The 13,014-nt window shown below is 39.2% G+C and overlaps 1 protein-coding gene across 1 annotated transcript in view; it reads left to right on the top strand.

Annotated features, from left to right (window-relative positions):
* Positions 1–13,014, top strand: part of nudcd1 (NudC domain containing 1) — a 56,470-nt gene that overhangs the window by 33,518 nt on the left and 9,938 nt on the right. The window contains exons 8-9 of the mRNA XM_026156004.1: positions 1,186–1,311; positions 10,198–10,357. Coding sequence (XP_026011789.1) covers positions 1,186–1,311; positions 10,198–10,357 — 286 coding nt within the window. The remainder of the gene's footprint in view (positions 1–1,185; positions 1,312–10,197; positions 10,358–13,014) is intronic.

Raw genomic sequence — 13,014 nt, forward strand, 5'->3', positions numbered from 1 at the left:
GCCACAGCCACCCTGGGGCGCACTGACAGAGGCGAGGCTGCCAGACACTGGCGCCACCGGGCCCTCTGACCACCACCAGTAGGCAACGGGTGAAGTGTCTTGCCCAAGGACACAACGACCGAGACTGTCCAAGCTGGGGCTCGAACCGGCAACCTTCCGATTACAAGGCGAACTCCCAACTCTTGAGCCCCGATCGAACATTCTACCAGTGGCTAGAAAAGGCCAGGTTAAAAGACAGCAAAGAGGCTCCAATCATGGCAGCACATTTACCAGATCCATAGAGGCAGAAGTTTACCACAGCTAGCATGATCCAAGATGGAGGCTGTGCAAAATGTAATTATTAATTACATTATTATATTTTAGGCATTAAAAATATAATTTCAACTGAAGAGTTTGCATGTACTATACTGGCAGATTACAGAAATACAAAAATGGTTTTACTGCTATACTATATGATTGAAATATAAAGATATTATAGGTTTTTTTAAACCATCGTAATGGTAAAAGTGGAGTTTCATGACAACTTAAACTTATTCAAGGATAACTGGGAAGTTATCAATGAGATGTGTTTTTTTTAATGTTCCTGATAAGTAAGTTATTCCTCATGTTACAACAATACTCTTGTAAACATCAATTTCCTTTAAAGCTGTCTTTTTCTCTGATTTGTCACACTGCCACATATTATATACTTGTGTTTTATATATATAGTGCATACGTATTAAAATAGATGGGTAGAGAGGGTTTCTTGGTATAGAAGGTGTGGGAAAATCTTTAAGCAGTTTATATTCACCCGACCCTCTGTGTGGTTAAATCACTCAGCAGTATGTGTTTGAAATATTGGCTTTGCTTTCTTTGGAGGTTTTCTCATGACCTCTCTTACATTTCTTCTTTCTTTTAACATCCCCTCCTCCCCTAAGGTCTCCCATCTCTGCTCCCTTCCTCTTCAGCTGCTCTGAGCCCTCTTCCTCTGGACGACTTGTACACATCGTAGCTCTCTAGTTTTCAAGAGTCGCTCACAGTTGCCTGTTCATCAGCATTTTTAGGCAGCTCCTCTCTAATCCTCGCCCTTCGTTAGTATCGTCTGGGTCCACTTGAGACTCTTGGTGCTAGCTCTGCCTTTTACATGTTAATAAATGCAAAGCAAGTGTAACCATGGCCTCTGTCTTGCTTTCTTTTTTTGTCCAGAATGGAAACCCTGACAGGGACAAGCCCCCTTGTAACTCTCAGGAGCTGGAGGACTGCGATGGGTTTCCTGAAGACAGCTTTAGCCTCACACACTTTGATGAGCAGTCACTCAAGCCCACTCAGGTGGTGAGTATCCTTTCTCTTCTTCACCGGTAAACACTTTGAGTCTCCAGCTCTTCAATTCTGAGCCCTCAGATTTAACATTTCCAGACAGCTGTCACCTCTGTCCATCCGTTATTTCCTTCAAGCACACTGTTAGCTACCTGATGCTTTGTGTGAGCATGTTTGTATTCAGCGTCTGCCCCGGTGAATGAGCTGTTGTTGGCATTGCCCTTTAACAAGGCACTTGATCAGAGAGCACCACAAAGGCCCACTGAAGAAGAACAGGCACACCTACTTCATCACTCATCCTCGTGATATGAATAGTAAGAAGGTGAAACGTTGTACCTGATGGCTATTCTTATAAACCTGTGTGTGCACAATATATTCATCAAGGAGCAACATGGCTCCACGTTGGGTGGTCAAGTGGTTAGAGGCACTGTGCATCGCTGACAAATGGATCTGATCTCATGTGCTGCATCAAAGTGCAGATTTGCTTTCTGATGTCTGAGATCTTTGCTTTCATTTTCCTGTCATTTTTTTCTGGTTGTTTCAGGGGATTTTATATTGTTGTTCAGATCACAGCTGAGTCATATATTGACTTTTTCCTTTTGTATGGACAACGATGTGGACTTGTCACCAGAGAGATTGATGGTATCTGTCCACTGAATATAAAACACTTTGGATCACTAGGGCGCCTTTTGTCAAAACCCAGACAGTCTTTAGGGAGAATCAATTTTAGCATTAGCATTTTGAGCAAAAAGCCAGACTGGATGTATAATGTTAGTTACAAGAATTACACTTTCATATAATCACCAAGCTGCAAAATGCAGTCTCGCTGTTGGCTGTACTTAAGCGCACTGAGTTAAAGGCTAAAATCTGTATACTTAGCAGGTGCAGTGTTTACCATGCTCACTGTGGTATGTTGATGTGTTGACTAATTAGCACTTAGTACCAATTTAGGGAGCGAGCATATGGGACCCACATAGGAAAATGCATATTAGTAAGGCGTTTTTTAAGGATAATGGTGTATGCCAGAAAAGTCTTTCTTTTCTTGCTGTCTCATGTTTTTTAACCTTGAGTGAGGCAGCTGCTATGTGTCTTCATATCAGTTCTATTTGGAAAGTTAGAAAGTGTGATTGTGTATATAATAGTTAAACAAAAGAGATGAAATTCTTTTCATTTATCTATAGAAAGCTTGAAGTATGGAGTGCTTTGAGTGCTCAGGCAGAGTAGAAGGTAAGAAAGATCCAGTCCATTTAAAATTTGAAGTGTAAAACAAACCAGAAACCAAATGTTGATCTTAAAATTAAAAGTTGAGCCTCGCTGACCGCAGTCATCATATTTTGAAATGCACAGTTTTTACTTTGAAAGTGAACGGTCACCCTTCACAGTTTGCATCGCATTTTTGAAGTTCACCAGCACTCTGAGAGTAGATGGAGACTAGATGTTTCTAGATGAGTCGATGTCTTTCATGCAAACTATTGTCATCCGTGGGAATCTGCTAGCAACCAAAACAATTGTAAGGAGGTTTTCGGTGCAGGACTACATCCTTTTTAGGACTAATTTCGCCTCGGGACTACCAGCAACCAGTTGCAAATCAGTCACATGGGTCACCGAGTTTTGTGGCTACTTTTTATCCTTTTTAAACATTTGTAACATTTGTTACATTTTAAACAAATGTAACAAATAAGTGACTTTTTATTTCCTCTCACACCAAACAAGCAAAAATAAAAAGTGTTAAATAATGTTTTTACTGCACTCTTCCAACAGAAGGTTTGTAAAGCTGCACACTGAAATATCATCCCTATATTATTTGCATTTTTTTTTGCTTCTTGAATGCATTCAGTTTGCATGACGAGAAATTAGCAACTTTGTCTTTGTTGTCCATTATTCGCCCCAAGGTGAAAAACGGACGTCACAGTTTGCAGTTTCTTTAGAACAACATCTATTTTAGTTGATTCACAGTTGATAAGGAAAGAAAGGATTTAATGGGTTTTGCATTTGTATTTTAAGGACATGCCAAGTATGCTTTCACATTTATAAAAAAAAACCCAACAACATCCTATTGCACACTCCACTCAATGACGTGTTTGTAAAAGCAGCAGTTTCAACCTCACTTCTGAAGGAGCATAACTGGATGTTTGTCTTCCACCAGCCCGGATACTGTATATAGCCAATTGCAAAAGCTCTATTCATGTGTGAATATTAGACCACAGTACATCCGCCACTGATGTTCCCTTTTCACTTTTCTGTGTTTCGTTTGGGCAAAATAATTCCTGTGTTCATAATGAAAAATTCCCCGTCACAAAAACTCTGTAAAATTGAAGCCTTTCATTATTTAATGAAAGCCTAATAACAACTAGTGAGTGTCCAGTACAGTGTTTCTGCTCAGACTGTGATGAAGGGCTAAATAGGAATAAAAGCCCTTTAATGTTTCTCCCTTCATTTACTCTGCAAATAGTACAACCAGGCAACCTGCAGCTCTTAAATAAGTTTGATTGTAGTTGTTTCTGTTCCATCAGTCTTTTGAAGGAAGGCTAAATCTGTGTGTTTGTGTGTGTGTGTGTGTGTACATGGATGCGTGAGCGTGTCTGTGTACAGGATTTCATCCAGGAAGCCTTACTTTTCCATTCTTTGGCTCCGTACCTCATTTTATCCACCTTAATGCTTCAGCCGCCTGCCTGCCCACTAGGATACCTGACCTTTTTCAGAAAGCCTTTTAGCTTAAAATTTGGGCTCCTCCTATTAATTTGCCACCTTTGACTGTGTGTTTGTCTGCGGTTCTGATCCCACCTGAAAAAGATGAAGAATGGTTTTTGTGTGCTTTCCTCAGATGGAGGCTGAGTCACATCTACTTTGGACACCTGTAATGGATTTTGCAGCCGTGCTTATCTCAGCATCATGTAAGCTGTGCAGCAGGATCAGAAAGTATTTTATGATATCATTTGTTACCATAAAATGATAATTGGATTGAAACGTTTTCAGACATTTAAGTTATAAGATATATTTGAATGTTCTGAGAATGGGTGTTTTGCTTTTTCTTGTGAAAAAGTTTTCTGTTTGTTGATGGCAGTCTGTCAGCGCTTCGTCTGTTCAGAGCTCTTCTACGCTCTTTGTTGCTGTTAAATTTGCCAGCAATTTCCTGCTTGGATGAGGTAGAGTTATTACGAACAGTCCGACCTTTGAATGTCATACTGTTATGACTTTATGTCTGGAAGGGAACTCAGTTTAACCCTGTTGGGGTTAGTATAAGATTGCTAAAATGTTCAGAAACGAGCAAATTTCTGCAAATTTCTATATGTTAACATCCTGGCCATGACTGCCTGTGAACCCTTCCTAATGCAGTCAACATCACAGTCACTAAGTGCAAATATGGGCTTTTAAGGAGCGACAGAAGCCAGTTCTCATTAGAAAGCGAGTGCACTGCATTTATGATGAGACAAAACAATGATGACATTGTGAAACAGACTACCGCACTGTTATTTATTATATTTTATCTTGGTTCCTCAGCTATTACATCAAAGGCAACTTAAATTTAATAATTTTAAGCAAATTCTGCCAGAACCGTTATGACTTATAATTTACAAACAATAAATAAATAATTAAAGGAGAGATCTGTCTTATCTAAGACACAATGGGAAATTCACATTGTTCTGACCTTCTAATCCTTTCATTTAGACTGGTACTGGTCGTGCAGTTTAATTTATAATTTGTTAGACTTGTAAAAATTCTTTCTTCCAAACACTATCACATTTTTTATTTGTTACAAATTCAGCAAATATCTTCAGCTGATTCCAAGTATTGAACTTGTATATAGTAGGTGTTCACTGGAATAGTTTACAAAGACACCTTCACAACATCTAATCAAGTTAGGAACACTCTCAGAAAGACAGGTGTGTCATTCTCAAGGTTTACAATCAAGATTGGACGACTGTGTACCTTGTATTTTCGTGTATTTCATTACAGCAACGAGGAAATCACTGTGAAACAGCTACAAAACGTAACTTTTTTTTATTTCAATTGGCCCGAGAGGCAGTGTAGAGGTGCTTAATTTCAGTGTGAAGATACAAATGTGGTGTGAAGCTGGCATCTGTTCAGGTGTTGCATTGTCGACCAGGACAGGTGTGATTCTACAAACTAGTCATCTGACAATTGCAGAGCACAAAGAGCTTCCCTGAACTGCAGTTTGTTTTTGGGGGGGTTTGATCAATGGGTATTACAACACAAACACGCACAATCACTGGGAGAGACATCCCAGCCTCCTCAGGTGGAGGTAGAGTCACACATTTATGATATGCAATTTCCTAAAAAAAGGCTTTGATTTTACACTCTGGTTATAACTGAAGGTCATATTTGACTGCCCTTTGGTGCAGCTGGCTCCCTTGCTGTCAAACAAAACACTTGGATGGTTTTTAAAAGATAAAATTGAGCGTCTCGGGCTGATTAGAGTGTAAGTAAACAACGCTTTGTCCTCTCTCTGTAAAGGCGAGTGAGCAGCAGCCTTCTAAGAGCGTGACGGCAGCAGTGATGAGAGGGAGTTGGCATTTCAGCTGTTATAACAGACATCTGGCCCCTGCATACAGATGCATTTTTTCCCCTTTTCTGCAATACCAAGTTCCCACTTCCTGTCATCATCTATAAACCATTTGATTAAAAATAAAACAGCTTTTACTGACAGGTTTTTTTTGCTTTTTTTTTTGAAAATGTTAGCAGGTATGAGTAATTATTAAGTACTTTTCTGTACAGGCTTCAGTGGCAGTACCTTGCATTGTGCATATATTATGCAACCGCTATATAATATACCTAAAAATGTCTTAACTCACAGACTGGCTTATTTACGCAGCTTTTTAACCATGTCATGGTCTTTCTCTTGAAGTTAAAAGCAGTGATTGAGCACTGAGATACAGATCAAAGGTCTCTGAACTGGATGTTTTCAACCTTAAGAATAACCAAAACTTGGGAGAGCAATTAAATTAAAGCTAAAATTATATATTTTGATTGCCTATGTTTAGGGTTGATGTCATCACGGTGACAATTGAGACCTCAAAGGGTTAAGGAAGCAGCAGTATGTGTGAGGAAAAAGGCTTGGATTGGTTTCTGGATGAAATCTCTGACAGAACCAACCACAGGGTGGGTGGCTGTCGACTATTTGGAGTGAAAAGAGAGCAGAATGAATAGATGAGTATTGTGCAATGACAAACCCACACTGGGCAGGTTGTAGGCGCGAGTGACTGCAGAACAAAAACATGTTGCTCTGCATCCAAAAGATACAGTACCTGCACTACCTCTATGTACAGTTATGGTTCAGGTAAAAAAGAACAAAGAGGAAAAAGTATGAGGTGCTGTAAAGAGAAGACCAAATGTTAATGCCAAATAGTGCTTCCACCAACATGTTCTAATCCTGGTACATAATATAATGTGATGTTTTCAGATGCCACCTGCATCTCCCCAGTATGCATAAGGTTTCCTTTGGGATCAGTGCCTTTGATGCACTGGCATCAGCGGTATTTGCTTATAAGAGATAACATTTTAGTCTTAAGTAGCATGTATATCGAGCAGGAGACCGTGGTTTGCTTTTTTGCTTCTTTTTCATTTGTTTTGTTTCACACTAAATGTAGGCAATAAATACTTGGATCATGATTTGGAGTAAAATCATCTCTCTTGATGGGAAGTTGGGATTGACAGTCAAGAATTGGGAGTGACACAAAAGGAGGCCTGCTGTGTAACTGAGTTATGCTTGCAGATGTGACAAAAATGGCATTTGTTGACATTGCAGGAAGGCGAACTAGCTGATTCTACAGAGGAGGAGCCCGATAGTTGAAGGCTAAGTTCTGCTCTGTTGCCATAATATGGTGCTATGAGATATTTAAGATATGATGGAGCTTGGTCATTAAGGGAGAAGGGTTTTATTTTGTATTCTGGATTTTACAAAAAGTTAGTGAAGAGATGCTTAAATGGAGAAATATGATTTTGTAGTCCCAGTGTTTTGGATCAACTGAAGGCTTTTCACAGAGCTATGGTGACATCATGATGAAATGAAAGGGTAATACCTCAGCCTAGAAATAAAGAATAATTAAACAAGTCATCCGTTTTTTTTTATTAATTTATTTTATTGAAGACACATTTTTCATTGTGTTTTCATTCATAAGATCCTGATTGGTGCATACATGCATGACATCAGCTGAACCCTGCTCACTTCGAACTGATCAGAACAATAAAAATGGAGAGTGTGTCTTTTTGAGGAATTTCCACTGTAGCAATACACAGGCCATTTTTTTTAAAGTTATGTTTAACTTAAAAAATGCCAAGTTCAGTTTATAAGCCTTCATCAGGGAGGTTGTTTCTTTTAGATTACACATGAAAACTAATGCATTTTAAATGTCGTTTGAAAGTAAGTGCCTTGGAATACTTGTATATATTCTATATAAACTTCTCCTTTCCAAAGAGCATCTCAAACAAAAACGATCTGAATGCATAAAGCACTTCTCTTTAGGTCCATTTAAGCAGTATGTATTGTGGCAACTTAACCACCCCCGGTTCTTAATCATATTCAGTGGCCTTAATGCCTTTTTTTAATGCATTTTCTTATGTGCACGTTCTGTGGAGATGCAGGAAAACTGACGTAAGATGAAGGAAGAAAAGATGAGACAGTGAGACATTCACCTTATTCTTTCCTATACTGTTGCTGCATTAGATTGAACCTTTCCTACTGACAGACAAAAGTCCTCTGTTTCTTTAAGAGCTCCGCCTGTTCTTTTACATTTTTTTTTTTATCACTCTCAGTTGTGAATATTGTATCTCCGTGTTGAAGCTAATACAGGAATTAGCAGGAATTCTGGATTCAGAAGGATAATCCACTGCTCCCTTCAGTTAAATCCTTCTTATTCAATAAAGGCTTTGTGAAGAAGCTAAAGTAGAATACAATACAAAATACAATACAATACTAATACAATCACTATTTCTATAATCTTTTTAGTGTCACTCTGTTTACTTTTTGTCTGGGTTTAAATTGCCACAGCTTGTAAGGTGAGACCTGAACCCCCTGCAGAGAAAGGTGTTTGTGAAAATAATGCAATAAAAGGCTTAAGATTGTTTTTCTGTTTTTTGTTTTTTTCCTTTCCTGGAAACAAGCAGCAGAATATTAGTATTCTGAAAATAGTTTTATTTACCTCATCCACACGTAGGTAGTTTTATGTACAATAATCATGCTAAGAACAGGCAAAAACAGGTTCGCCTACAGTGCTTAACAAATATATGAGACCACATGTAATAAAAAACAAGAAAACAGATTTTTAAAAATCTTTTAAAAAAAAATGATGCTATTTATTAGGCAAATAGCAAACTGAGTTCACATTTTTAAACCCAAATTTTATTCGGGTCCCTAGAAATCAGTCAAGCATGTTAAACCACTGGGACTAATTTTTATGTTCTGGGATGCAAGTAAATGTCTGTAATTTGGCATCTGAATGAAAAAATAATGTGCTATTTGAAATTCATGGATAATAACAATAATTATATTTTAGTTACAAAAAAGTAATTTCAATCAAAGAGCTACAGAAACAGAACTTAATTTTTGATAATTACCAGTACTGTTAATTTATGGCAGCTGTTGCATAAACCTTACAGTGTGTGGTTATGTGATTAATTTTTTAAGGACTTACCATTAGCTAACTTCTAACTCTGGTCTAAAAAATGTTTCTTTGATTCATATATTAAAAGCCACAGGTGGTAGTGATCCTACCAGGCATGTAATTTGTATGCAGAAACCCTGGATGTTGGTATGTCAGTATTAGTCAGCAGAGCCAGTATTGAGCCAATGTAGTGCTAATTGTCACTTTTATAGTTTAATACAGCTGAAACTGCGTTTAACGGTGATGTTTTCAAATGTGTAGCATGTATTGGTATGCAGTGGTACTGTTTTATAGCAGAGATTACTCAGTATCTTATCACAGGCTTTCTTTTTTATATGTCTAGGCCTGAATAGGTCATTGTTCCTCTGACTCCCTGTTGAAGTCTTTCATCAGATGTAGTCACGCTGACTGCTTACTTACTACAAGATCCATGGTAGTAACATTAAATGGTTTATAGGGAGAGGGAGAACTAATCAATGAGATCACATGCAGTAACCTTCAAATTAATGAAACCTGCACTCGTCCTCCTCTGGCAGCTCACAAACTTGTGATTTAAGTCAATTTAATTTGGTACACTTATTTGTATTTCCACTGTTTGTTTCGTATTCACTAGTCATGTCACAGGGCAGGCAGTGGCATCGTTATCAGTCACCTCCCCCACATAAACACACACAGAGGCTGTACCAAAGCCTCACACTCCAAGTCAACCACAACTGGCAAGAAAATGAGTTTTAGAGAGGAGAGATGACGGCTTCCTAAATGGCTCTTCATTGTTTGCTACAATCATCCACCAGCTTATGAGCTGGTTTATGCAGCGTTTTGAATGCTTGTCAAAAGTGTATTGAGATGGGGAGGACAACGCCGCCTGACAGCCTCTGAGACAAGTTGGCAGTTTTCATCAAGTGAGGAATCAGTGTGAACAGTCAGATGCCGAAAAGGAGTTATGTCATAACAACAGTCGTTTTCTCTCCAGAACAAATGGAGTTGGAACAGAATAGCAGCAAACCACACAGAGTTAGGACAAGCACATTAATCAGAATTTAGTATGAGGCAAATACAAACAAACCTGCTGAACTCAGGTTAAGATGCAAAATACAGGGAATAGCATTTCATGTTTTGTTTTATCTGCATCGTGCAGTGGAGGAGATCAGAAAGAAATCACCTCGTACAACTAAAAAATCACAGTACTTCACGAGTCCATCACCACCTTTGTCTTTGCTGCTGAACCTCTACAACCTCGGGACATCAACATAAAACCCTCATGTTTGTGTGTCTCCAGGTGAATCTAGGGAGTCACCAGTACCTGTTCACGGTTGACGCGAACCCATCCGAAATGCCGTGCCTCTGCCTCCGACATGACGTGGACGCTCTCGTTTGGCAGCCTCGTCCTGATCAACCCGGTAACATGTGGGAGCACATCGCCACATTCAATGCTTTGGGTAAGAGTTTAAAGTTGCAACACTTACTCTGTGAATTTCCCTCAATTATAGACCCACTAAACCCAAACACATAAGGAACACCTGTACAATTATCCTATGAGGCTACAGTGTAATGCATAAAATGCAGATGAAGGTCAGGGGTTAATGTTCACATCAGACATCTGAATGAAGGTAAATCTCATCTGTTCTCTCATGGTTGTTGGTAGTAGACAGGCTGGTCTGATCCAAAATGCTCATTTGTTGTTTGCCACAACAGTCTGTAGAGCTAACGTGGGATTATATAAGGGGCAGTTCTGCTGAAAGGAATGCTTTGTTGATGAGAAGATGAGAGGAAAGCTCTTCATCTGTGCCGATCTGAAGTCTGGAGACAGATGGGCCAAGCAAGCAGAAGAAGACCTCAATTCTTGTTGGCAAACAATAGAAATTTGTGGCCACAGGAAGCACAGACTCATAGAAACTGTACAAATACTGGAGAGAACGCATCCTGATCTGGTAATTCTGAATTTCTGTCCCAGACTGCAGATGGTAGTCACTTCCCCTCGACAGCATGAATCCTTTCTGAACCAGCCTTCCTTGTCTCAGCAGTCCAGACTGCTGGTGTCAGTAGGTCTGTGATGGCGTGGAAACTTTTCTTGTCACACTGAACACCAGCCACAGCCTATCTGAGTGCTGTCGCTAACCAGCTGCATCCCTTTATGGCCTCAGTCTGGGGGCTTCCAGCATGACTATAAACAATGTCATAAAGCGAATTGGCTAAAAATGAGTTCTGAGATCTGTCATTGATTCCCCAGTCACTGTAAAGGAATCCAATAAGATGTGGTAGGATTTGAGGCTTTTAGCTGCCAGTGTACAAATCTGCAGTCTCAGTCAAAAGTGAAACCTAATTTATGCCCCCCTGGACTCAGGTCTGTTACATTGCCTCTGCTACAAAGTTTCCTGTTAACCTTTTTTTTTATTATTTTAATTTTGGGCAAAGAGAGCAGTTAAAGACATGCAGCAAGGGACAGCAGGTCGGACTCGAACTTCAGCCACTGCTTTTGGGCCGTAAGGCATACGGGCACCTGGTCAATCAGTAAACTGTACTGGTGCCCATCCTTTTTAGCCATTTAAAAGTGTTTGTAGTTTGAGAATTGACTGGATATTCAAAGCTTTTTCCTCTGTTTGACTTTCTGCCTGCCTCATCTGCTCAAAAAAGAAAAATAAGGCTCGGAACATATTGTTAGAGGAGCAAAGATCTGCCTCTGAAATGTGCTGTAGTCACAGTTTGGTCCAGCGGCTTCCCCCAGTGGGCTTCCAGCATTAGTGAAGATGGTTGAAACCCTGAGATCATCTCCAGGATCAAAACTGGTCACAAAGGCAGATTTTTGCAAATATCTATTTTTCATTTTGTAGCAGCATAGTGCTTTTTTTCCAATTATTTTTTTTAAAAGTCAGGTCAAGGCTCCAAAAGCCCAAAGGCGATATAAGGATGGCGGCGCACAACAGTTTTTGTTGCTACATGGATCCTTTTAGTTCAGCTGGGTGTTTTTCCTTTTGTTATATTTCTTTAAGAGTTCAACATGTGTTAATTACATAAATAAAATAGCACTTCATGGATTTCATAAGCAACACACCTTAGTTGTTCACACAAAGCATAAAGGTAAAAAACAATATATACAGTGTTATCTTCATTTTAGATGTCAAAAAGTATTTGCGGCTCCCAGTGTTTTCTTTTGCGTGGAAACCGGGTCCAAATGGCTCTTTGGGTGTTAAAGGTTGCTGACCCCTGCATTAGACTGTTAAAGCCATCCCCTCCTATTCCTCGGTGTCAGCATCTTAAACCAAGTCAGCTCTATAGGAAAAGTATGGGCCCGAAAGCTGGACATCACCAGTTTGAGTCACCACTGAAGTGTTTTTTTTTTTTCTTTTATGAAGGTTTGGTTCATTAAATTTTTTTCAAATCGATAAAGAGATAACAGAAACAAGTTTTAAACTCAGACTTTCTCTTACTAGGAAGTCTAACAACAGTGCCCTGGCTACATTTAAGAAGTGAAACCTTGAACTGTTGTCTTGGAACTATTTTTCTACCTTGATCAGACACTGAAAAAAAACAACAACTGATAAGTTATTCAAAATAAAATTCTTTGCTGGGTCCTAATAAATTGTTTACTATTCAGTTTACACAAAGTGGTGTTGATGACAGGAAGTACAAATTGAACCTGGTTTTACAAATATTAGGTTCAAAGCAGAAAAAAGACAAATTCTTTGAAACTGAAGGCAAACAGGTCCCAGCATTTGTAGTTTTATACTAAATCTTCATACAATAGCGCTGCAGTGAATCTTTAACAGTTGCTGAGTTTCCGGTTTTCAGCACATCTTTCATGATAACACACTACAGCGCCTTTTAAGCCTAACAAATATGGTTATGTTGTCAAACCAACACTGTTTGCAGCCATTTGCCACTCGAGAGGAATAAATGTTGCTTCCCAGGCGCTTCTCGGGCCTGTTAACATTAAAACAACCTCCAGCTGTGTGTGAGAGGCAGAAACTGGGACGATGGCTAGCCAGTAGCTTCGGCTTTATATTTAATAAAGGAAATGATACTACAGTCAGGGCTTAGAGGAAATATTATTGTTTCAAATCCAAACAGAAATATCGTTTTGCAGAAAGAGTTGCTT

The sequence above is a fragment of the Astatotilapia calliptera genome, chromosome 22 (genome assembly GCF_900246225.1).
Source record: "Astatotilapia calliptera chromosome 22, fAstCal1.2, whole genome shotgun sequence".
NCBI lineage: Eukaryota > Metazoa > Chordata > Actinopteri > Cichliformes > Cichlidae > Astatotilapia > Astatotilapia calliptera.